This window comes from Hylobates moloch, unplaced genomic scaffold, assembly GCF_009828535.3.
Source record: "Hylobates moloch isolate HMO894 unplaced genomic scaffold, HMol_V3 SCAFFOLD_21, whole genome shotgun sequence".
NCBI classification, from domain to species: Eukaryota; Metazoa; Chordata; class Mammalia; order Primates; family Hylobatidae; genus Hylobates; species Hylobates moloch.
The window spans coordinates 34,423,447-34,450,768 of NW_026652296.1; the positions used below are offsets into that span (position 1 = coordinate 34,423,447).

The 27,322-nt window shown below is 43.6% G+C and overlaps 1 protein-coding gene across 7 annotated transcripts in view; it reads right to left on the reverse strand.

Moving 5' to 3' along the window:
- Window positions 1-27,322, reverse strand: part of SLC23A2 (solute carrier family 23 member 2) — a 152,227-nt gene that overhangs the window by 49,207 nt on the left and 75,698 nt on the right. For all 7 annotated transcript variants that reach the window (XM_058432693.1, XM_032142776.2, XM_058432694.1 and 4 more), the window contains 2 exons: window positions 11,845-11,943; window positions 1,278-1,394 (listed from right to left, as the gene is read on the reverse strand). In XM_058432693.1, the coding sequence (XP_058288676.1) occupies window positions 1,278-1,394; window positions 11,845-11,943 (216 nt within the window). The remainder of the gene's footprint in view (window positions 1-1,277; window positions 1,395-11,844; window positions 11,944-27,322) is intronic.

A 27,322-nucleotide genomic window follows, 5' to 3' on the forward strand; every position in this document is an offset into this window, starting at 1 on the left:
CTCCCCTACTCAACAGACACCTGCCAGTCGGGGTTACCATGTGCTTTGATAACTGAAAGGGGGTGAGGGAAGGGCGGGGCAACTGGCAACTCAACCAAAGTACCCAGCTGTTGGCAGCCCCACCCCAGGGTGGGTGAATAAACCTCTCTGGACAATGAGATGGATTTTCTCAGCACCTGAGATACCTTAGGTTGAACTGACCACACAAACTTGAGAAGGGAAAAATGGTAAGTTCGACCTCAGAACAGAGTCCAAGTTAAAACCAAAGCATATTCAGTCCAGGGGTGTGCATCTAAGAAAAGACCCTCCCCACATTGTCCCCTTTCTCCAAAATGTCCCGCATTAATCCTATGAAAGGGAAAAGGGTGCTGAAGACAGAGGAGGGAAGTATCAAAGACGCTGGAGGCCTCCATCAGCTATGTCACCACCCACCTTGTCCCTGAGCCCACTGCCCTCCCCTCCCACTGGAAACTGCAGCAGACAAAGCTGCTGCTACCGTGGCAAGTTTCCCTTCCTATAAAAAATAAGACTGAAAACCTACCATTTAGGTCTTGGCCAACATGGCATTTTTCAGGGCAACTCATGTTTCATGGCAGAGGTTACCATGATTTTGGGTGGGTTAACTAGGACAGGGATGGGAGATGAAAATTAATTTCTCTTTTCTCTACTCTTCAACTTTTCTCCTTTATCTATTCTTCCTTCCTTCTATAACTCTCTATCTCCTTTTCCTTCTTTTATGCCACTGCTCTTGCTTGTCCTCTGAACATCTTCTTTCTTTTCCCTGGTAATCCACTCTACCTGTTCTTTTCTTCCTCCTGCTGTGATGTCAACAATTCCCATTCATCACTTTTTTTTTTTTTTTTTTGAGACAGGGTCTCACTATGTCAACCAGGCTGAAGTGGAGTGGTGTGATCACAGCTCACTGCAACCTCAACCTCAAGCGATCCTCCTGCCTCAGCCTCTTGAGTAGCTGGGACTATGGGCACACACCACCACACGTGGCTAATTTCTGTATTTTTTGTAAAGATGGACTTTTGCCATGTCACCCAGGCTGGTCTTGAGCTCCTAGGCTCAAGTGATCTGCCCACATCAGCCTCCAAAACTGCTAGGATTACAGGCATCAGCCACCATGCTCAGCCCCTACTCATCACTCTTAAAAGAGGAATTTATAAAAGTCTTCAGCAAACAAAAATCAAAGTTGAATTTTTAAACAATTACAGATGGTAGACAATGCAAACACCTGCTGGTAGTTACACATCCTACAGGAACCATCTTACCTGCAGCCCCAGAAATATACACAGGTACCAGGGAGGAACATCTTCTATGGTATAAATCATGTCTGATCGCTGGGGGTCCAGACTGCCCGTGCTATCCAGGGTCTCAGCGAGAGAGCTCTGTGAGCGAGAAGGAGAAAAGAAGGTACTCATTAAACGTGAAGACCAATGTTAGCTTGGCTAAGTACAGGCCACTATTACAGAAAAACAACTTTATCAAGTGGCTGCCATTTTCCTGCAGTTTTGAACCTTGGCTCTCTTTGAAGCCAAGTATACCCTTTGGCTCAAGTACACTTGTCCACTGGGATGGTCAATCCTCAGAATTTGGGGGGTCAGTGTTCTTTGGCAACAACTCATCCCTGAGAACACCAAACTTGCTCAGAGCTTCTCCCGGGGCCTGGGGATCCTCCTGCACGGACAGAGATGTTCCCAGGTTGAGACCAGAAAATGATACCTTGGCACAAGCAGTCCTTGCGTGAGACCCCAAATGAAGAAATCTTAGAAAATTTTAACCACTTTCGAAGAGACAGCACACTCATCTGCCCCTCCCAGCCCACTTCATCCCTGCAAGTAAAAAGGATCCTTGTACTTTAAAGTTCTACACCCTCCTATCCAAACACTATTGCTCAGATAATGTTAGGTGAAAAGAGGACAATTCAAAAGTATATAAACATGGTGATTTGAATTCTGTTTAAAAAACAAAACATTAAAAATGTATTGATAGTTGATGTGAGTTTTAGGGTACATGCGCACAACGTGCAGGTTTGTTACACATGTATACATATGTAACAAGCCTGCACGTTGTGCGCATGTACCCTAAAACTTAAAGTATAATAAAAAAAAAAAATGTATTGATAGTTTAGGTGACAGGTTTTTTTTCTTCTTTTTCCCCTAACGCTAGTAAAAAAAAAATTTTTAAACATTAAGTGTGGCATGGTTTTTAAGCAAAAATCATCATAAAGACCAGTCACTTTAGGTTAGAGTCTAGCCTCTTCCAGTCACCCCCAGTGTCAGTTCTGAACTCATGCAGTATCTGAGCCAAACAGAAAACTCAAGGTAGCCCTGAGTTCCCCAAGAGAACCTCAAAACTGCTCTGGTTTCGAACACCACACAAATAATCTTTTCTTGGAATTTCTACAATCATTTCTTGGAATCCAAGATATGTATCTCATTTTAAAAAATGTTTTATAACCTAGCAAACAAAGTGCTTAACAGGAAACAAAATGAAGAGATATCCACATGGAAAAATGCTGATTCCATGTGTTCCACATGGAGGCAACAGGGGTTTGGGGTTTGGGGTTTGGGGTTTGGGGCCCAACACCCTTAAACAAAAGAAGGGACATAGTTCACCTTCACCTTCCACAGCCAGAAGGTAAATGTCTGTTGGAAGCTGACATCTGATCTAATCCAAATGTAACCGAATATGACCTTTTGGGTAAAACTTTCTCTTGTGTCCTAACAAGGGATACTGGCAAATTTACATTGTGTTGAATTCGTTACAATGGATTATAGATGTCTTTAAAAACTTGTTGGAAGAAATGGTAGAAAAAGTACGTATGTGTCTGAGGGGTGTAGCATGTAGTGATGTACAATAAAGACTAACTCAGCAGGTCTGGGTTGTCCAAACCCTGCACATTTCAAAGAAAAGGTTGACTCTTGCCTGGTACGTGGGGGATAACCTGAGCTCTTGGGGTTTCTGCCTCTTAAACGTGTCTTTTTAGGCCCAGTGCCAGTGGCTCACACCTGTGGTCCCAGCACTCTGGGATGCTAAGGTGTGAGGATCACTTGAGGCCAGGGTTCAAGAACAGCCTGGGCAACATAGTGAGGCCCCTTCTCTAGTTTATACATTTTTTTTTTTACCTGAAACTTGGCCACACAGTGTCAGCTTGACCTCTGGAGGGGCTGGTGAGTAACTAAAGTTAGCCACACAGGCAGTCAGCCATACCTATACGACAGATCCCCAATTAAAAACCCTGGACACCAAGGCTTGGATGAGCTTCCCTGGTTGAATGGGTGTTATCGCATATCACTGCTGGGAAAACTGAACACTGCCTGCATGACTCCACTGGGAGAGGATGGTTGCAAGCCTGTGCCTGGTGTCTCCTAGACCCTGCCTATGTGCCTTTTTTCATTGTTGATTTTAATCTGTATCCTTTCTCTGAAAAAAACCAAACCAAACAAAACAAAACAAAAAAACCCTTAACTGTGAGTAAAACAGCTCTGCTGAATTCTGAGTGTTTCTCATAAATCACAGAACCTGATTTGGGAACTTCTGAACTGAGGTCACCATTTTGCCAACATGACAGAATTATAGACCTGGGGCTCACTACACAAAGGTCAGCTCAACAGCACTGCATTAGCTACAGCCACACGGGTGGTGCTGCTGCTTACAAAGTAACATGACAAAGTATTTCATAACAAAGAGAAATGTCTGAAGACAGAATACATAACACTATCATAGACTAGTACAACCTGTTATACAATAATGTAAGCAACATTTTTCTAACAATTCCAAAACCACTAGTGTTAATTATATGGCAGATGAAAAGACTTTTTGGCCAGGTGCAGTGGCTCACATCTGTAATTCCAGCACCTGCCAAGGCAGGTAGATCACCTGAGGTCAGGAGTTCAAGATTAGCCTAGCCAACATGGTGAAACCCTGTCTCTACTAAAAATACAAAAATTAGCTGGGCGTGGTGGCGTGCACTTGTAATCCCAGCTATTCCAGAGGGTGAGGCAGGAGAATTGCTTGAACCCAGGAGACAGAGGTTGCAGTGAGCCGAGATCACGCCACTGCACTCTGGCCTGGGCAACAGAGCGAGATTCTGTCACACACACACAAAAAAAGACAAGACTTTTCGCATCCAGGCAGAGGTTAAGATGTACACACAGGCACATGTGTGCACATGCACACACACAAACTTTTCCTAGTAATGAGGGTAGCCCTACAACTCAGAAACAAAACTAGTGTAAAGGTCCACAACTGGTATTAAAATGATACAGGAGGGGGCTGTGTGGTCAAGGGGATCAGACAACACTGTGAGGCAGACGCTGTGCAGCCCCTCCTGATGACAGAAGGACCAGTCTGGCCATTGTGCACTCTACGCACTGTGGTGCCACACTCAGTGATCACTGTGTAAACTATGAGCTATTTTAAATACTGCAAAAACAAAAACCTCTAACAAGGTTTCTGTAAAAGATGACTACATAAATAATTATGTCATTTTACAAAGACTTTCCATCTTATTCTATGGTCCGAAATAATCTAAAGAACAAAAAAATTACCTGTGCCCCGAAGACTAGAGTGAACTCAGAACGCTGTTCTCTGCCTGGAGCCTTCTTAACATTTTTAATAACCTTTGCTATCTCCTCTGCGGTTATTTATCTAGTCTAGCACCTTTGGGGTCGATTGTAGTCTCTTCCTCTAGGAAATCATTTCCTCTACAGCAGAGTCAGCACATATTTTTTAGAAAGGGCCACACAGTAAATATTTCAAGCTTTGGGAGCCACATGGTTCTGTCACTGTAGCATGGATGCAGCCTTAGGCAATAGGTAAACGAAGAAATGTGGCTGTGTTCCAGCAAAACTCCACTGATAAGAACAGATATTAAACCAAATTTGGCTTGCCAACCCCTGCTGTAGCGTTTCAAACTGATTATCATAAAGTAGCATGTATTATTCTCTTGTACATTTCTCCTTTTTACTATACTAATGTATATATGTGCTTTCTATTTTTTTTCTCTTAATCAGGGCCACAAAAGATCAATTTTGGCCAGGCATGGTGGCTCATGTCTATAATTCCAGCACTTTGAGAGACCAAGGTCAGCAGACTGCTTGAGCTCAGGAGTTCGAGACCAGTCTGGGCAACAGACAGAGACCCTGTCTCCAAAAACAAACAAACAAAAATTAGCTGGGTGTGGTGGCACATGCCAGTGGTCAGCTGCTCAGGAGTCTGAGGTAGGAGCATCACTTGAGCCTGAGAGGTTGAGGCTGCAGTGAGCTGTGATCATGCCACTGCACTCCAGCCTAGGCAACAGAGATCTTGTCTCAAAAAAAACAAAACAGGCTGGTAGCTCACGTCTGTAATCCCAGGACTTTGGGAGGCCGAGGCAAGCCAATCACTTGAGGTCAGCCTGGCCAACACGGCGAAACCCTGAAACCCTGTCTCTACTGAAAATAGAAAAATTGGCTGGGCGTGGTGGCGCATGCCTGTAGTCCCAGCTACTTGGGAGGCTGAGGCAGGAGAATCGCTTCAACCCAGGAGGCGGAGGCTGCGGTGAGCCAAGATCGCACCACTGCACTCCAGCCTGGGTGACAGAGTGACACTCTGTCTCAAAACCAAAAAACAAAAAACCCAGAAAGATCAATTTCATTATTCTTTTCAACAAGCCAACTTTTGAGTTCTAGTTAAGCATGGTAGATTGACCACATGTGTCTTTTCTTCTAAGTCCTAAAAACACAGAAGGAATAAATATGATACACATCTATAAGGACAAAGCAAAGAGGAGATCAAGAAAAATAGATTAACTTTTTTTAATATGGAAATTGTTTGGATGATTTGTGACCAATTTGGGAGAGGGAAGGAATGCACAAGCTGGGTGCTCATAGAAGGATGCCGTGAAGAGGTGGGCTGGCTGACCAGCAGGACCCCAGAAAGTGCTATCCTTGGAAGCACTAGACAGGGTAGCAATGGGGAGAGGGCAGGTCTTAACTCCGCAAACTGGTCAGACAGTGTGTTAACTATTGCTATCCTCCTCCTTCAAGAAACGAGTATGTATGGTTTGAAGAATATAAACTGGAAAGCCCTCAGACTGAGGAATACCACACAGCGATCAAGGAAAACAGCAGCAGCAGGATACTCATCTGCTTCCAGAATGCCAGAAACCAGGTCACAGAAGCCAGACTTATACCCACAGGAGACCACACGATTCCTTTCTAGAGAAAGCTGATCAGCCCCAAAGACAAGATGGTGACATCTACAGATCCCACAGACACAACACGGCTTTCCACCTGGTCACGCAAGGGCAGGCCCATGATTATATAAACTTCATCACACACAAAGACATCACAATCCTATCTTTTATTGCCTCCTATCCTGGGACAGTGAAGAAAGACTAAAAAAATGAAGGCAAAGAAACAGAAAATATAATCAATGCAGTATTTTAAAAAAAGTTTAAAAAAAAAAAACTATCTTCAGAAAAATAAAGTTACTTCTATTGTGGGAGACAAAGAATGCTTTTTAAAGACTTTAACCAATAAACAAAACCAAAAAACAATAAAAGAGGTCTCAGAAATTAAGCACAGGATAGTTTTTTAAAACTCAACAGAAGGGTTGGAAGTCAAAGGTAGCTCTCAAAAATAAGAAAAAGACAAATACAGATAAGAGTAAGTGTTAAATGTCAGAACAAGGAAAAAAGAATATAGAAATTAACCAAAGAAATAAGAAAAATTTAAGAAATAAAGGATATGTTAACAAATTAGAAGGATACTACAGTATTCAATGGATTAATGAAAAAAATACATTTTGAAACCACAATAAAACAATCATTCTTACTAAGGAAGACCTTAAAATTCAGACAGACATTTAAGGAAAACTGGAAATAAACATGAGTACAAAATTTGGCCAGATGGAAAGGAAGAAAAATACAAAAAACTATGAAAGTGTGAGGAGCACAAGGAAGAACAGATAAGCTGAGAAACAGAGTAAAGGTCAGAGACTAGAATGAAAAAACTCCATGCTAAGAGGAAAAAGAAAAGATTAAAGAGAATTGATAGTTGGAGGAGGCAGGCAAAGAACAAACAAAACATGCATAATTGCAGCTCCCAAATCAGAAACCAAAAGAATAGACTGGAATTAATATTTAAAGACCCAATTCCTGAAATAATAGCAGCCTCGAAGCTAAATATTGAAAGTGCCAGGAAAAACTGGCCCAGAAAAGGATATACACATAGCTTTTGAGCATGTGTAAAGAGATGCAGCCTCAATAATGAAAAATCAGGTTAAAACTACAGTGACGAACCTAAGCTGAGAGAGATTCTACAAAGTAAACTGGCTTGTACCATGTTACATTAACAATGAAAAATTGTTCCAGGTTAAAGAAGACTAAGGATATACCTAAAAAGTAAATGCCTCAACAGCCCCTGATTTGATTCCTGGACCAAAACTTTTAAAATTAATTAATTTATTTATTTTACAATAATGAATATTATTTGGACTGAGGAAATGTGAATAAAGCTGGTAGATATTAAATATTTTATAATTGGGATTAAGTAATAAAATCAATTAGATATTGTATGACTAATCATTTAATTTATCAGTGTTAAGAATTGTACTGTAGGGACCGGGTATGGTGGCTCATGCCTGTAATCCCAGCACTTTGGGAGGCCGAGGCAGGTAGATTCCTTGAAGCCAGAGTTCCAGGCCAGCCTGGTCAACATGGCAAAACTCCGTCTCTACTAAAAATAGAAAAATTAGCCAGGTGTGGTGGTGCACGCCTGTGATCCCAGCTACTTGGGAGGCTGAGGCTGAGGTATGAGAATTGCTTGAACCTGGGGGGTGGAGGTTGCAGTGAGCTGAGATTGCACCACTGCATTCCAGCCTGAATGACAGAGCAAGACTGTCTCAAAAAACATTGTACTGAAGTTATAAAACAAAGAGAATGTCTTTGTTTTAAGGAAATACACGTGCAGTATTTTCCCTAAATAAAGGGGCATTATGTCTGTAAGATTCAAACAGCTCAGAAATAATAATATGCCTACAAGAATGATTAAGAAAATACAGTAAAATGTTAACATCTGGGGCATCTGTGTGTGTGTACCTATGTGGAAAGTGGTATGGAATATACACACAGGTTGAAAATGCTTGGAACCCAAATGTTTTGGATTTCAGATTTTTTTGGGATTTTGAAATACTTACCGGTTGCGCATCCCAATCCCAAAACTCAAATCCAAAATGCTCCAATGAGCAAGCATTTCCTTTGAGCATCGTGTCGGTGCTCAAAAAATTTCAGATATTGGAACATTGCAGATTTCAGATCTCAGCTTTAGGACAGTTACTCTACGTCAGGTTGCCAGCCACTGGTTACATAGAATATATAAAGAATGTAGGGGGCACATTTTCAACTTTCTCCATTTTTTGGACTGTTTCCAATTAGACAATCATGTTAAAATGAATGTCATTTTTTTTTTTTTTTTTGGAACAGCTAGTCCTTTAACAAAAGATAGCTTAAAGAGAATCCATAGGGATCAAAAGTCAGAAAAGGTCTCTTTTGTTTTGAGACAGTCTCACTTTGTCACCCAGGTTGGAGCGCAGTAGCGCCATCTTGGCTCACTACAACCTCCGCCTCCTGGATTCAAGCAATTCTCTTGCCTCAGCCTCCCAAGTAGCTGGGATTACAAGTGAATGCCATGAAGCCCAGCTAATTTTTTTTGTATTTTTAGTAGAGATGGGGTTTCACCATGTTGCCCAGGCTAGTCTCAAACTTCTGAGCTCAGGCAATCCACCCACCTTGGCCTCCCAAAGTGCTGGCATTACAGGCATGAGCCACCCACCTGGCCCAAGTCAGAAAAGGTCTCTAACAAAAAAAAAGTAGATCTCAAAGTTATAGAAGACAAGTTTATTTTATCTTGTATTTAATATGATAATTGCAACAAGGCATTTGAAACAACGGGCAGCAAAAGACCCAGTGGCACACAGGGCAGCACATCCAGTGCAGGCTCTTTAATAACCAGCTTACATGCCACTCTGCTCACACTGGGGCAATCCGGCTTCCTGAGAGCCTTCCACTACTTTTGGCCGGGTATGGTGGCTCACGCCTGTAATCTGAGCACTTTGGGAGGCCAAGGCAGATAAATCACCTGAGGTTGGGAGTTTGAGACTAGCCTGGCCAACATGGTGAATCCCCAACTTTACTAAAAACACACAAAAAATTAGACTGGTGTGATGGCGTGCGCCTCTGGTCCCAGCTACTCAGGAGGCTGAGGTAGGAGAATCGCTTGAACCGGGGAGGCAGAGATTGTAGTGAGCAGAGACTGGGCCACTGCACTTCAGCCTGGTTGACAGAGTGAGACTCTGTCTCAAGAAAAAAAAAAAAAAAAAACGAAACAGCCCGCTGAGGGTCTGGCTTAATGACTAGCATTTTATTTATTTACTTTTTTTGAGACAGAGTCTCACTCTGTCACACAGGCTGGAGGGCTGTGGTGCCATCTCAGCTCACTGCAACCTCTGCCTCCTGGGTTCAGGTGATTCTCCTGCCTCAGCCTCTCAAGTAGCTGCAACCCAACCACAGGCGTGCAACACCACTCCTGGCTAATTTTTGTGTCTTTAGTAGAGACGGGGTTTCGCCATGTTGGCCAGGCTGGTCTTGAACTCCTGACCTCAAGTGATCCACCCATCTCGGCCTCCCAAAGTGCTGTGATTGCAGGCATGAGCCACCACACCCAGCCCAACTAGCACTATTTAATACGCGGCAGCTCTTCTCACTGCCCTCCTCATTTCATAAAGTAAGAAAAATGGCCAGGAAAATATTAAGACACTCCATTTCATTGGTATTCAAGGAAATGCAAATGTATCAATGTTTAGACAATGAAAAAATGTTCACCCAAACAGGAAAATAAACATCTAGCATAAATGTGCTAGAGACATTTTTCCTACAACTGGATCCCTCCCATCAGTAAAAGGTAAAGCTAAGCCCCAAAGTGTTAATGCTCATCACTATTTATTTCTAAAAACGATCTCCAGACAGAGAAGGAGGAAGTCTGAAAACATGACAGCCTGGAATCATGGCATACAGGATTATATGTGGCCCCACCAAGTCTGTGAAGAAGCCCTTTGTTACAAGATGGGCCGTGTGAAAGCTGCGGCCCGGCGGTGTGGGACGTGCCTCAGCTGCAGACCGCAGGCACCAATCCATATGCCAAACGCCACTGCACTAACCTCTGGGGAGCAGCTTGGAACTCCACACTTCTGGAATTTCAATATCTCTGCATGGATCTACTTTAATTAACCTCCATAAAATTTATAATAGCTCCAAGCAGCAGGAAAATAATAACAATACTGGTTATTGGCAAAAATGAAATTTCCATATCCCAGATTGGAATTTTGTTTAAAAGGGCATAAAATTTGGTTATTCCAGAATTTCAATACAATTTATTTGTTCTTAATCACTTTAGTGATTACACTGTGAACTCACCATGCTAATACCCAAGTCAGGTACTATATTTTTATGTGTCAACTTCTGGGTGGTCTGTTATTAGAATACATAGTATACACTGTCTACAGTATATTACAGTGGTTCCAGAATAGAATTTCTTTTTACATAAATTGTTTAGTTTCTTATTATGTCAGTTGAAAATTAGTAAATTTTCATAGTATAAATAAAACCTGTGTTTAAAATCTATCAAGTAAAACTCAAATGAAAGTCTCAGAGCTGCAATACAATTTGGAAATATCAGATTATCTAACTTCTCATATGTTAGACCTCGTGGCGGATACAAAGAAAAAAAGAAATCAGGATATCTGGACCTACTTTGTCTTATTTTTATTTATTTTTTTAGAGACAGGGTCTTACTCTGTCTTCCCAGTTGGAGTGCAGTGGCATGATCTTAGCTCATTGTAGGCTCAAACTCTTAGGCTCAAGCAATCCTCCTGCTCCTGAGTAGCTGCTACTATAGGCGCACATCACCACACCTGGATAATTATCTTTTTTTTTTTTTTTTTTTTTTTAGAGACAGGATCTTGCTACGTTGCCCAGGCTGGTCTCAAACTCCTGGCCTCAAGCAATCTTCCCGCCTCAGCCTCCCAAAGTGTTGGGATTATAGGTGTGAGCCACTGTGCCCAGATTGGAGCCACTCACTTTGGGCAACTCTTTCCTGACCTCTATGGTCACAAAGTCTGACCATTCAAGGAGATGGAACGAGGCACAGAGCAAAACAAAAATAAACAAAAAAAAACACAAACACGATTCTCCCCACCTTAGTGTGCCATTTCCACTGGCACACTAAGGTGCCAAAGGTCTTAAGGCCAAAGCTCAAAGGCATTTTCATAGGCTGTATAAACCACTTGCTGATTTCCCTTATTCTCTTACTTACTGCACATGTATATGTAACAGGCACGATGCTAATAACTTCACACATTATTTCATTCACTCTGCAAAACAACCAGATGTTGATATTTTTATTCCTATTTTAGAGACAGGGAACTGAGGCCCAGAGAACTTCTGTAATTTCCTCAGTCTGACTCATATTTGCACCCAGACCAGATGCCAGACCTCAAGCTCTTAACCACTTCCCTCTGCCATCTTGGCTGAGGCTTTTTTAAATATCTAGATCCTCCTCTATGATTCTCACCTTAAACGCCATTAAAACAATTAAAAAAAAAAAAAAAACTAATAACTTCTATTCCCTATGGCTCCTCCTACTTCCCTTATGAAGAGAACACACCCCCTTGGGGGTCAGAGACCAAGCCCCAGATGAAGGACATGCAGGTGCCTGCAAGGGATCCGGATCCCGGGCAGCACTTGTGGGAGGGGATGGCGGTGGGAGTGGGGACACGGGGTGAGGGAAGGGGTACCTTTTCTGCAATGCCATTTTCCGTAGTGTAGATCGCCATGAGCTCAGTGTCCTCATTGTCCTGCTCACCGCTGGAGGTGGCGCCTCCATTTATCACCACCTGCAGAGACAATCCACTTAGAGGCTGTTTCAGCGTGAACCACATTTTCCTCCTCCCGAAAGCCGTTTGTAATTCTCCTGGTGAGTGCATGACCAGGCATGATTTTGATGGAGAAACATACTCCACGTACCATATGGGGAGGCTGCCTTAGCAGAAGGCTCAGCCGGGGAGAACAGAAATAAAATCCCAGGGCAACCTCAGCAGGGGCACCCCCACATCCTCCAGGGCAAGGGAAGTTTGGCTCAGAGGCCCATGCTGTTTGCGGACCAGGCCCCGGCTGAACAGGTGAGAGTACCCTGAGCTGCCTCAGTTAAGATCCCTGCCCACATAACCACCTGAGGCCGACTTCCTGCCCCTAGAAGGGGAAATGTTCTAGCTGGAGGAACTCAAGCTCTGCTGTTCACCTAAGTAAACCAGCCCACTGGAGAACACTCCTCAGTAAGGGGCCACACCATCGTCCCAGGTTCTGCCAGCCAGTAGCAAGAGCCATAAAATATTTTTACTTTTTAGCCAAATGGTTCCACTTCTAGGAATCTATACTGGAGAACAATATTGAGAACAAAAGCTTTAACCCAGAGAAAATAATCACTGTTTATAATAACAAATAACTAGTTTTTGTTTTTTTAGGTTTTTGTTGTTGTTTTGTTTTGTTTTGTTTTTGAGACAATGTCTCGCTCTGTCGCCCAGGCTGGAATGCAATGGTGTGATCTCGGCTCACTGCAACCTCCGCCTCCCAGGTTCAAGCAATTCTCCTGCCTCAGCCTCCCAAGTAGCTGGAATTACAGATGCCCACCACAACACCTGGCTAATTTTTATATTATTAGTAGAAACGGGGTTTCACCATGTTGGTCAGGCTGGTCTCGAACTCCTGACCTTAGGTGATCCACTCACCTCAGCCTCCCAAAGTGCTGGGATTATAGGCGTGAGCCACCGCACGTGGCTCAAATAACTAGTTGTAGGCCACTGACACCCAGAATACTACAAGGGAAAAGATTTTTACACAGAGTAGTATCAAGGAAAATGCACATGTAATAAATATTAGGGTAACTGTATATGTGGTTAACAGTGCAAATACATTTAAAAACTACAGATTTAAAAAGTACATAAAAAGTTCAAATTCCGGCATTGTGAAATACACTAAAAGCAAGCAGAAGACAAGTGATGGCCTAGGAGAAAATACGGTGCAGCAGATATAGAAAGGGTCAGTATCAATATGTGTAAAGAACACCTCAAACCAATAATAAAACCAAACGATCCAATTCATCCTTGAGAGGTCTAAGGAAAAAGGATGGAAAGGAAATGGGCAAGGGCTAGGAATATATCATTCATAGAAGAAACACATATATACAATAAAACACATGAAAAGCTGTTCCATATCATTTTAAATTATGGAAATAATGATTAAAATTTTATTTTTAAAAAAACAAATTTAGAGAGAAACTTAAAAAACTGAACCAGGTGTTGACCAAGGTATGGGGGAGAGTTACTCTCCTGTGTTCTTGGAGGGAACATGCTCTCGGTGGAATGGCCTTTGTGGAGGGAAATTTGGCAATGGGATTTAAAACAGGTATTTCTGTGGATCCAGCAATTATACTCATAGAAGCTTATCCTCTAGAAATATCCATGCAGGTAATACGTATATTCAAGGTTGATTACTGCTGTAATTTATGAAATACTGAATACTTGGGAACAACATAAATGTTCATCAAAAAGACACAGTTATATTATTATACACTCATTTAGAGGAGATATTCAGCCATTAAAAATAATAAAGCACCGAGCACGGTGGCTCAGGCCTGTAATCCTTGCACTTTGGAAGGCTGAGGCAGGCAGATCACCTGAGGTCAGGAGTTGGAGACCAGCTGGCCAACACAGTGAAACCCTCTCTCTACTAAAAATACAAAAATAAGCCAGGCATGGTGTTGCACATCTGTAGTCCCAGCTACTCAGGAGGCTGAGGCAGGAGAACTGCTGGAACATGAAAGGTGGGGGTTGCACTCCAGCCTGGGTGACAGAGCAAGACATCGACTCTAAATAAATAAATAAATAAATAAATAGCTGATGTACTAATTAAAAAAAAAAAAAAAAGAACTCCAAGAAATACTGTTTTTAAAAAGTCATAAAACAATAAGCCTAGAATTATCCCAACTGAGCTAAAAAAGAAAATTGTAATGACCCCACCACTTGTCTAAAAAGGACAGAAAAGGATACAGGAAAATCACAACCAGTAGGAAGGGTGCTGCCTTAGGGACAAGAACAGCAATAGCAGACACCTTTCATTTTTTTACTCCCAACCCTTTGTAAGTGTTTGGATCTTTTATGATCAGGATGTATTTGTGTTATTTGTATACTGCTTTTTTTAAAATGGATAATTTAAAAAAAAAGACATACTCCAAAATGCTAACAGTGGTTGTCCTTAATTGGTAGGGCCATTTTTGCCAACTTTTTCCCCTTTCTATATTTTGGTAATTTCCTAAAATGAATAAGTACAATTTATTTTGATAATAGGGAAGAAATTTAAGACTAAAATCCTAGCAGCACAGCTAGGATTGAGGAGGTCCAGAGAGATTCCCAATTCATGTGTTTTTGTAGTCAAGGAAATTAGGGCAGTGAAAAATTAGATTTCTCATTCAAGGTCATACAGATTATAACCTAGGTCTGAAGTGGGTTTTTAAGAATGCCAGAGAGGCCGGGCGCAGTGGCTCATGCCTGTAATCCCAGCACTTTGGGAGGCGTGGCAGGCAGATCACCCGAGATCAGGAGTTTGAGACCAGCCTGGCCAACATGGCAAAACTCCATCTCTACTAAAAATACAAAAATTAGCTGGGCGTGGTGATGGGCGCCTGTAATCCCAGCTACTTGAGAGGATGAGGCAGGAGAATCGCTTGAACCCAGGAGGTGGAGGTTGCAGTGAGCCGAGATTGTGCCACTGTACTCTAGCCTGGTCAACAGAGAGAGACTCCATCTCAACAAATAAAAAATAAAATAAAATAAAAATAAAAACTATGCCAGAGATCTCAATTAATTAGTACATACTCCTACAGAGCAGAATTCTCTTACATTACTTCAAATAAAGACCTGCTTTTAAAATTATTTCTCGAACATGTTATAGTTTTTTACACAAGCCAACTGAGTTTGTGGAGCTGGTTTGCCTATAAAAACTGGCTGCTGGGAGGATACACATTCCTGGCCAAGTTCAGGTCCACGAGATGAAAACTCTTAACTTGCAGAGAGAACTGTGCTCCAAGTCATATCGCAGCAGTGCTCAACCCACTGAGAAGCCAAGAGCAACATGCTCTCAGGACGAACCCTCTTAAAACACGGATGAGTTACTACATCATCAGAAAAACCCAGATATGATTGAAAGTCCGACTCTAGCCAAACTAACCTTCACCTGCGTTTATCTCGGGTTGCTGCAGGGAACAGCAACTTTATCAGTATGGGGTTTCCTTTGCGGGAGATGAAATGTTTTGGAACCAAATGGAGGAGGCTGTACAACACTGTGAGTGTGTTAAAATATCACTGAATTGTTCACTTTAATTTCATGTTATGCAAACTTCACCTCGATACATTAAAAAAATCATCTGTATACATGGCACTAAGAAGATAGATTTTGGAATGAGTTAGCAATTCCTACTGCTCCCCTGACACATTCCACTCACTACTTATACACACACAAGTATGATGATCCCCAACTTACAATGGTTAAACTTAGGATTTTTTCACTTTACAGTGGTGCAAAAGTGATATGTATTCAGTAGAAACTTCAAGTACTCATACAACCCCTCTGCTTTTCACTTCAGTATTCAAAAACTGCAAGAGATATTCAACACTTTACCATAAAATAGGCTTTGTGTTAGATGCTTTTGCCTAACTACAGGCTAATGTAAGGGTTCTGAGCACATGTGAGGTAGGCAAGGTTAAGCTATGAATTGCCAGTAGGTTAGGTATATTAAATACATTTTAGGGGTATAACTGTCGTAAGTCAAGGAACATCTGTATTATAAAATGCAGACACTCCTAAGCCTAGAAAAAAAGGTCACATATTCATTCATTCAACAAATTGTGGTTGTATCCCAGGCAATGAGAATGCAGTCCTGCCTCCCTGCAGGAGCTCAGTCCAGACTGAGTGCCCCGCCAAGGAATTCCGCTGTTACACAGGAGGCAGTCAGTAGCCACAAAGAAATGCCAAGAACAGGAGTGCCACAATCAGATGCTAGCACTGGACAGCCACTCTGGGTGCAGCAGGAGAGTGGATGGGTGGGGTAAAAGAATGACTCTTTGGCACACGAGGAGACAGGAGCTGGGCCAAGGTGTTAACAGTGGTCTGGGAAAGACGGTCGGCTTCAGGAGAGAGCAATGATGTGGACTTAATGCCCCCTGAAGATTGTCTGGATGGGAGCTCTGTGGTGAGTACAATGGGGAGATACCATCACAGCACAGCAGGGGGCACGGGAGTAAAGTGTCCAGGCTGCCGTCTGGGTTTCTCAGCTGGGAAGCTGGGTTAAATTTCAAAATTAACCACTATGAAAAATAAGTTCAAGTGAGTACAGTACAACATATTCTAAACACCCAAAGCTTGTCAATCTTAGATTACATCATCTTAAAAAGATGCAGCAGCGGATAGCTCTAACATGACACTAGCGACCTTGAATGTGGCTGATGCAGCAAAGCCTCTAATTTTGCTTTCACTGCCTCTTCCAACAGGATGGCTCCTATAACTCCCCAGTGCAGGTGATGCTGCTGGATGGCTAGGCCTCCACCACTCACCTGGCCCAGCCTGGTCTTCTTAGGGCCGCCTTCTCCAGAAGGCTAAGGCTGTGGCAGCCAGAAGCACCCCGGGGATTCCAGCTGCATCTCACCTGTCCCCTAGTAGGGCAACAAGAGGAGCCAGAAGGAGCCTTACCTCTCCCCGTGCCGGCCCACAGTAGAGCTCAGGCGGGTGATGTGTCTGCCAAGGCCCACACTGAAACACTCTGCAGTGTGTGCTCCTCCCACACTCCAGGCAGGTGGTGCTGGTGACTGCTACTGTCTGCCTGGCACATATTCATGCCTGGAACTAGGTTGGGCACTTCAAACATCTTCCCTGCTAGGTGAGGTTTCTAAGAGATGTCCCTGGGGATCCCATCCCCAGCGGGATTCAAGAACAGATCCTGAGGCCACGCAGCACATTACAGCACTCCACCCAAAGTGGACTGTCCTCTCCTATTCTTTCCAGGTGCTAATGCTAACACATTACAGATAACAAACCCATGTCTCTAAAATGTAAATATAGAAGGGACACAAACCCAACAAGAAAAGGGCTAACATCCCAGTAGGAAAATAATTAAGGAAATAAACATTCTTCTTGAACAGTAAAAAGATGCTCAACCTTACTCATAAGAAGATATACATTAAAACTATGATGAGAGGCTGGGTGCAGTGGCTCATGCCTGTAATCCCAGCACTCTGGGAGGCCAAGATGGGTGGATCACTTGAGGTCAGGAGTCCGAGACCAGCCTGGCCAACATGGTGAAACCCCATCTCCACTAAAAATACAAAAGTTAGCTGGGCATGGAGGCTCGTGCCTGTAATCCTAGCTACTTGGGAGGCTGAGGCAGGAGAATTGCTTGAACCTGGGAGGTGGAGGTTGCAGTGAGCCGAGAACATGACACTGCACTCCAGCCTGGGCAACAGAACGAGACTCCACCAAACTATAATGAGAAACCTCTTTCTACCTACTAGTCAGGACAACAGCCCAGTCTGACCATATATTCTGCTGCCAAGCATGCAAGAAAACAGGCATTTACACATTGCTGACGAAATTCCTCAACAGTGGGCAATTTGGTAAGTAGCCCCCTCAGCTTACCAAGGCACATCCCCTCTGACTCAAAAATCTCACTCTTGGAAATCTATCCTTCAATTACACCTGAGTGAAACAACTTATGTGCCAGGTTATTCAGCACAGTGCTATTTGTAATAGCAAAACATTAGAAACAGTCTAGGTGTCTATCTGCAATAATTAAATAAATTATGGTATATCTACACTATGGATCACTTTGCAGTTATAAAAAACAATGAAGATAATCCTTATACACTGACACAGGTATAAAGAACATCATCTGTATATCAGAAAGTGAAAAGAGCAAGAACGGAGCCACAGACACAGATCTGCAGATACAGACACTTCCTTCCACAACAAAAGCTGCTCCCCCTAAACAGAGACAGAGGAAACATCCCCCTATCCTAGGGCTATCAGTAATGACAGGCACAGATCTGGCTGGTGGTGCGGCTGGTTCTCCCTCTATTCCCTCAAATTGCTATCAGATCCAGGGATCTTCTCTGTAATTGTTCTGTATGATGCAGTATCTTTGATCACCAGTATTGCTCCACAGGAATAAAGGGGCTAGGGAGAAGAATAGACACAATGAAAGAATATAAATGGCCAAGGAATGCTGGCAGAAGTGTTTGGCTTCACTGAAACTCAAAATTAAAGCAATCAGCTACAATAAGGTCAATATAAACTAGGCTGTCATTTATTATAGCAAAGCATTAGAAACAATCCAAAGTCCCAATGAAAGTGGAAAAGTTAGATCCATGATTTGCTATATGTCACAATTACAAGTTCTGTTTCTAATAACATTGAGATGCCACGATATGATACAAAGTTAAAGGCTTTATAAAGCAGATTGTGTGTTGATGAGAATTTTATAAAAGAACACTCAAATACTTGTTTTAAATCTCTGGAAAGAAATACATCAAGGCTGGGCACAGTGGCTCACGCCTGTAATCTCAGCACTTTGGGAGACCAATCACTTGAGCCCAGGAATTGGAGACTAGCCTAGACAACATGGCAAAACCCCATTCCTACTAAAAACAACACCAATAACAACAATTAGCTGGGCATGGTGGTGCATGCCTGCAGTCCCAGCTACCCAAGAGGCTGAAGTGGGAGGATCACTTGAGCCCGGGAGGTCAAGGCTGCAGGAAGCTATGATCATGCCACTGCACTCCAGCCTGGGTGACAGAGTGAGACCCTGTCTCAAACAACAGTCATAACCAAAAAAAAAAAAAAAAAAAAGAAATACACCCAAAATATCAGCAAAATATTTTCTGTTACTACCAAAATAACAGAAAGTGGTGTTTTTCTGGCTAGTGAGATTTTAAATTATTTGTTTTCCTCATTTTACCATTCTGTATTTTCTGCAGTGAACTTATTTCTCTTGTAAATGAAGAAAGTTACACAAATAATGAAAAAGGGACAGAAAATAAACATATGAGAACTATAAAAAAGAGGCAGAAGAACATATCAACATTCTTGCTTCTTCCATTTCACCCCAACAACGTATTTTGTAGCGTAAAACCTAGGGAGAACTATGGATGCTTAAAAACATCCATTTTAAGGGCAATTTAAGAGGGTGGGGAATGTGACAACTGAGTGATTACTGCCTCAAAACCTCCAATATCATATCTTCCTCTTCAAGTACTTTATCAAATCCCAGCAGGAATGAACTTTTTCTCCAATAGAATTATGGGCTTAGATTATGGTAAAGAAATCAATCTGAAATATTTTATCTCTAATCATTAAAACTAAGAAGGCTGCCTACCTAGCTTAGGCAAATAAAAGTTAGTGGGGGTGGGGATTAGGAATTCAGAAGTGGGGATTTACCTAGAAGAGAAGAAATCTGAAGTAGTCCTGGAAGTGCAAAAGGCACAGGCAGGAATACCAATCAGGGGTCAGAAGAGAGCTGGGGCAGGGAGATCACACGGAGGTTGTCGCAATGATCCCAGGAAGAACTGATGCTGACCCACAGAAAGCAGAGGCAGCAGGATGAAGGCAAGGGGATCACATAGGGTAGGAAAGGCAGGAGGCTTTGTCAACTGCTTCTGATGCATTCCTGTCACAGCATTTAGCAAAAGCAGAACAAACAAAGAGGTCCTCTAAGGCCTCTTCCATGACCAAGATTCCATAAACCTGACCTCACACAAATTAAGAGATGAGAGGCCGGGCACGGTGGCTCACACCTTTATCCCAGCACTTTGGGAGGCCGAGGCAGGCGGATCACTTGAGGTCAGGAGTTTGAGACCATCCTGGCCAACATGGTAAAATCCAGTCTCTACCAAAAAATACAAAAATTAGCTGGGCATGGTGGTGCATGCCTGTAGTCCCAGCTAGCTACTTGGGAGGCTGAGGCACAAGAACTGCTTGAACCCAGGAGGCAGAGACTGCAGTGAGCCAAGATCACGCCACTGCACTACAGCCTGGGTGACAGAACGAGATCGTGTCTTTTTTAAAAAAAAAAAAAAAAAAGCACACACACCCCCAAGAGATGGCCAGAATGCTGATCAACTTTGTAAGCCTGCTATAGGCTTACAAAGAGCCTAGTAGCAAGTAAGAGACTGTAGCAAGAACTTCTTGCTATTTTCATTCATAACAAATTGTGTGTCTCCCAACTATTGGACGTGTACTTTGTATTACTAACATCTCTCATTTCATTTAAAACTACTAAAACTCTGTTCAAATTAAAAGTATATTGCAATATGATAAACTATCTGAAACCTCAAAACCAGAGGAAAAATTTTTTAAGTTAAAAATCTAGGACTGGGTGTGGTGGCTCATGCCTGTAATCCCAGCACTTCGGGAGGCCAAGATGGGAAGACTGCTTGAGCCCAGGAGTTCAAGACCAGCCTGGGCAACATAGCGAGACCCCATCTTTAAGGGAGGGAGGCAGGGAGGGAGGGAGGCAGGGAGGGAGGGAGGGAGGGAGGATGCATAAGGAAAAGAATAACTTACCATGCACAAAAATCTTCACTTGCATCCCATCGTTTTGATGTTTTCATCTCAAAGCATATATTGGCATATTCCTTTTCTAACACTTTTTCCCCCCAACTTACAAATTTTAAAACAGAAAAGGGTGCTCATCTTGGTTGTTCCACTTCAAGCTGTTAAGGGCATCCCCTGCCTAAATCATGGCCATTATGCAGTATATTAAAACTCTCATCTTACAGAAATAGGAGAATTAAACCAATTCCCTGGGCCGACTCCAGGAAACAGTCTTTCTTCATCCTCAGGCCCTTCTTGGAATCATAGTCAATCCCAAAATCTATTATTCTTACAGAAAGAACATTTTCCCAGACAACTATTATTACCATCCAACTGAGACTTTTCGTTTTAAGATCTAAGTACTCCAAACTCTCTATTTAGGGATGTGCAAAAAGGAACTTCACAGTACCTGGTACTAAAGTCACAAGAACAAGGACATGTTCTGGGCTTCTTTGCTTGGTTTTTAGAATGAAGGTATTTGCACCAAAAAACCTTTTTGCTTTCTTTTCACTGCTGAAAAGGGGCATGTTCAAATCTGTCATCATACGGTCAAGGGGTTTAGAGGAATTGAAGCAGCCATTAAATGGTTTCTTCACTGTACCTCCCTGCATCTTTCTGCCAAGGTCACTTGTCTTAAAAGAAGGGACAGGAAGGAAGAAGAGGGGAGGGAAGAGAAACAGGAAAGGAAAGAAAGGAGCACGGATCCCTGATCCTGGTGGCTTCCCTCCTGCCCCCTACTCTGGGGCATCCTCCCATCCCTGCATCCTTGCACAGCACAGCCCTGAGCTGCATCGCCACTCTGTCCTGCTCACCTCCTGCCTGCTAGGCACACCCATCAGGACACAGCCCCACAGGCCCCAGGTCTCCTCCTGAAGCTCCTTCCAGGAGTCTCTTCCAGGACAGCACCTCGCCCCTTCTTTTCAAAGCTCTTGGCCACACCTCCAGCCAACCCTTCCTCCACTGTGGCTCCTCCCCGCCCTCCCTCCGGAGTCAGAGTTTCTCCTGACACACTTTTCAACGCCTGGAACGGGTGTCTCTTTCTGAAGGGACTTGCCCCCACCCTCATCCACACCAAAAGCACAGAGACCAGGTCTGCTCCAGAGCCTGGTGGCTTCTCCCACCTCCACATGGCAAGCACCCAGGATGCAGCTGCTGTCAGCACACCTGTCCTAGAGCCACCAGCTCCTGCCTGGCCTCCTGCTTTTCCTTTCAGCCTACTCCCCACTAGATAGAGCATGTCACATCTCTGCTCAAAGGCCTCCAAAGGTTTTTCTCAGGCCAACATCCTGGTGAGGCCCACAAGGCCTATGGAATCTCTGGTCAATGCCCACCCTGGTGGAGCAACACCAGGCACGCCCCTGCTGTGGGGCCTTTGCCCTTGAGGCCCACACTCAGGCTTCCCACAACTCCTCCAGGACTTTACTCAAAGGCTGCCTTCTTGGTGCAGCCTTTCCTGGCCGCCTGAATTTTCAGCATCCATACCTCTGCCTTATTTTTTTCCCTAGTGTTTGTCAATATCTAACATCTGTACATTTGACTTATTTCTACTGTGGATGGCCTATCTCCCACACCAGAATGGAAGCCCTGTGGCCAGGCGAAGTGGCTCCCGCCTGTAATCCCAGCACTTTGGGAGGCTGAGGCAGAAGGAGTGCTTGAGCTCAGGAGTTTGAGATCAGTGGCATAGTAAGACCCTGTCTCTACAAAAAAAATTAAAAATCAGCTGAGCACAGTGACATGTGCCGTATTTCAGCTACTCAGGAGGCTGAGGTGGGAGGATGGCTTAAACCCAGGAGGTTGAGGCTGCAGTGAGCCATGATGATGACACTGCACTTCAGCCTGAACGATAGAGCAAGACTGTCAAAAAAAAAAAAAAAAGGATGGAAACTCATGGATTTTTGTCTGTCTATTCATTGCTGTTCTCTAGAGCCCAGACCTGTGAGTGGCACCCAGTTCCTATTTTTAAAAGGACAAATTAATGAATGGCTTGCAGGTCCTGCATGATCACTGTCTGACCTCACATTCTACTTCTCACTATTCCCCTCCCTGATTTATTTTTCTTCACAGAATTAGTGGCCAGCTGCCACAAGATTGATGTATTTGCTTGTTTCTTTACTATTTTTCTCCTCCCACCATCACTAGGAGACCAATTCCAGGACAGAGCCTCACGCGAAGCAGGTGCCCAATAACCATCTGCTGAATGGAAGAATTCCTTTCCTCCGCACTTTCCAGGTCAGGTCACTATCGGCTCACACCTGGACTGCGTAAGCACCCTAACTTGCCTTCCTATCTCCAGACCCTTCCTGCCCCAGCACCCACCGCAGGAATTTCCTACCCCAAAACGAGCAAATTTACTATGCCCTCTCCTCAGCATCCCTGCTGCTCATCTCCACCTCCACTGTACTCTGCACTAAACTTGTGCCCCGAGCAGGACACTGCCATGCCCACCCTCAGCTGAGAGGCCCTCAGTCTCCCTCCTCTTGACCTACTATACCTAGACATTTTTTAGGAGTTCCATGTTATCTCCCCTGGGAACCTTCAATTGACCGGCAAGGCCTACCCTACAACATGACTGGGCAAGGGTCTCACGTGGAGACTATCAGCACCCATGCGGAATTCAAACCCTAACACTGATGGTATGCTGGCTGTCTTGCCATATGTCCCCCACTGGGCTGTAAGCAGTTGGTTACCAGGTATGTGCACCAGACACATTAAATCAATGGAGGAATGTGAGGCTGTAGACTCTTCCCATTACATGTTCTGAAGAACACACACCAAGGGAAGATGAGAAGTGGTCGGTTCTTATGAACACCCAGGAGTATTTCTCCCCTTCTCTGGTAAGACTGAACCTCATAAAGTTACTCCTCGGTCCATGCCACTAATATCTCCAGACAGAATAATCTACTCTTGATACCCAAATATTCTCACAAAGGCTGTTAAAAGAAAAGCTTAAGGAAGCTTAAACGCTTTCCCTGACTCTGAATGATGACGCACTGAAACAACAGGCTGTGTGTGTCACAGCGGTGCCTGTGCCAACAGGAAGTTTGGGCTGTTAACTGGGCTTCCAGGTTGAGGTGGTCCAAGAACTGCTGAGCAAACACACAGCCTTCTTCTGGCCGTGCTTCCTGTCTGTACTTTGGGATCAGTGTCCCTAGGGTATGATCGTTCATCAGAACTTTTTTGCTTTTTTTCTTTTTTTTCTGGTTCCTGTTTCTTGCCATGGGCATTTCCTAGCTGGCTTTAAAACATAAGAATTTGCCTAACTAGAGTCCTGTGGGATAAGAAGAAGATCTTTTGCTATGTTCCCCCTATTTGATATCAACTCTGACCACATGATCTAATTTCCATGAGTCCTGGGGCTTGGCACGTCTCTTGTTCTTACTTTGACCTAGTGGACATTCTACTTCTAAGTATGGATTTGTTCTTTTTCTTTGTAAAATGTCTGTGTGGGTGTTTTGTTTTATTTTGTTTAAAGATCTGGGAAGCACTCATCCAACACAGGATGCCTAAGAGAATCTCTAAAGATGAGATCCTTATCATCCACACACCCCGCCTCCCTTTCCAGGAGACACTCCACAAGCCTGGTTCTCAGGAACAGCCAGATTTGGTTACTAGTGCCCAACCTCGCTGCACTCCAGCACACCTTTCTCTAGATGCCTTAACAGCTGACAGCCTAAAGCCCAGCTTTGGATTCTGGGGCAAATGAGAAAATAAGAGCCAACATTTCAGCCTTGCAAGGCCCTAACCAGCAAGGAGAGATGGGCTAACCACTAGCCACATGTGGCTATGGAGTGCTTGATGAGTGCAACCAACAAAGCGAATTTCAGGTTTTATTTAGTAGTATTTAATTTAAATATAAACAGTCACATGTGACTAGCAGCCATGATGTTGGACAGTACAGTACAGATCCAGACAAAAAGATAAAACCCAGAGCTGCCATGCTGGCTATTCTTCAATATTTACCTTTGCAAAGGCCAGAATGAAACAAGGCACTAGCATGCAGCAATGTCCTGGCATGATCCTCCCAGTCACTCATGTGTGGGTATCTCCAACGGTGAGACCCTCAACCCTACCTTCCTCTGCCAGCTCTGCCTGGCAGCAGCACCCTCTCGCACAGGTCAGTCACCACCCACATGAGCCGTCACAGTGAGTCTTTACAGCTCTCCTGATCTCTGTGTATGCCAAGTCCCACACCCCAAGTGCCCGCAGGCTCTAGGAGCACCGCAGTTCAAATCCACAACTTCTCAAATAAAACCCATCATCTTCCATCTTCCCCACCCTCCAAACTTATGCTTTTCCCTAGACTTCATATTTTCTCCAAAGCCAACATACACCCAATCAGTTTCTTCTGTATAAAATCTTGATGGGAATCCGAAACATCTCCTTCTTTGGCCCTCAAAACCTCCTATCATCTCTTCTATCAGCCTCACCTCTGTTCTTACTATTCCCATGCCTTTGGTATCTCCCAGACCCACCAATTCTTCCTGTCCTACCCCACTGGCCCTGCCTCCAACCAGCTGCCCCCACACTAATCCCATCCATCAGGCAATGGGAAGCAACCCACTGTAACTTAGTCCCCTCACTTTTTCCCTGTCAATGGGCAAATCATTCAAAATGGTCTTCTACTTTAAAAGTTGACTTAGGGTAGCAATTTCACTAGTGATTAAATACGGGCAGTACTGTGTTCCTGTTCTTATTTTATATATATTTTGGAGACAGGGTCTTGCTCTATCACCAAGGATGGCATGCAATGACACAACTGCTAACTCACTGCAGCCTCGAACCTCTGGGCTCAAGCAATCCTCCCATCTCAGTCTCCCAAGTAGGTAGGACTACAGGCATGCACCACCACATCCAGCTAATTTTTAAATTTTGTGTATGAATGAGGGTCTCGCTACGTTGCCATGGCTGGTGTCTTGAACTCCTGGCTCCAAGTGATGCTCCCGCCTTGGCCTCCCAGAGTGCTGGTATTACAGGCCTGAGCTTCCACACCCAGCCTATAACATATTTTCTAACAAAACTATCCACAATCCAAAATTCCATCCCACAAACTATTCCTTTGTAAACATTCTTTGATGAGGTTTTGTTTTCGTGTTTTCCTTCTTTTATGTAATCTACTTTATCTTGAGCTTTGGGAGTTCAGACTAAGGTCCATCTTGGCATCCCTGACGCCAAATCATCCTGGGAGCTCATGTTTGGACTCTCTGCCATCTCTATCCTTGGCATTTCTCTCCTCCCAGCAGCTCCATCCCATGATTCCAACTCTATTCCTACTCTTTGTAGTTCAATTTAGCATAACTTTAAAAACTATTTTCTTCCCTTTTTAAGGCTTCCTTTTATAGCCCTAGACTGGGATAAAAATTCCATAACATCCTTAATTAAATGGCTCTACTGTTAAATCAACTTTATAATTAACATCATATTTACACCCAACTATAGCTTATGTCCACATTCCCAGCTCCCATGCTCTCACAGGGACTCCTACTTAGGTTGGATCTGGAAATTAATGCTTTGAGCAGTATTCCTTCCCAACCCTGCCCTAAAAAATGTAACAGGGATAGAGGGAAAAACCTCAAAATAGGCAAGCTTAAAAAGACAAACATTTCCATACGCAAGAAACGTGTATGGGCTGGGCACGGTGGCTCACGCCTGTAATCCCAACACTTTGGGAGGCTGAGACAGGTAGGTCACTTGATCTCAGGAGTTCCAGACTAGCCTGGCAACATGCAGAAATGCCATCTCTAAATTAAAAAAAATATATATATATATACAAAAATGTAGCCAGGCCCAGTAGCACGTACCTGCAGTCCTAACTACTCAGGAGGCTGAGGTGGCAGGATCACCTGAGCCAAGGAGGTCGAGACTGCAGTGAGCTGTGATTGCTCCACCGCACTCCAGCCTGGGCAACAGAATGAGACCCTGTGTAAAAAAAAGAAAAAAGAAAAAAAAAAACACTTATGGAAAAAAATGGGGCTGACATTGGGACCTGCTGGGCTGAGCCTGGAAGCCCTAAGCCAGGCAGCCTCGGCTCCAGCAGGGGAACAAGGTGGGGGCGGAACCAGGCCAGGCAGGCTTCCCCACTCTTCCATGCCATGGTTGGCAACCCTGGGGAAGACAACAAGGGCTCCACCCTAGGGTCTGCCTCTGGACTGGATCCATAATGAGAAGACACAAACCCCACAGGAGCACAGAGAAAGAGATGAAATTCCCAGAAGATTCCAGATGGAAAGAGAAGGAGGGAGGGACTTCATATAGTATATCAGGGTTCCCAATGATTTAAATGAAGTCACATTTAAAAGAAACACATATATGCAAGAAATTAAGGACCAAAAATAGGCAGAAGTTAACCAAATGAAAATTTTAGAAGAAGTATAATTATTGCAATAAAAATTCAACACAAATACATGACCGTATACAAAAAATAAGTAAACCGGAAAATATTGAAGGACTCATCCAGAAGGCAGTGCTGGAAGAGGATACCCAAATCATTAGAGAAAGCAGCTAAAGAGAAATGAGGACAGGCTGGAAGGCTGGGGTGTATCATTCACGAAGTCTGTGTAATAGTGGAGGGCAAACTAC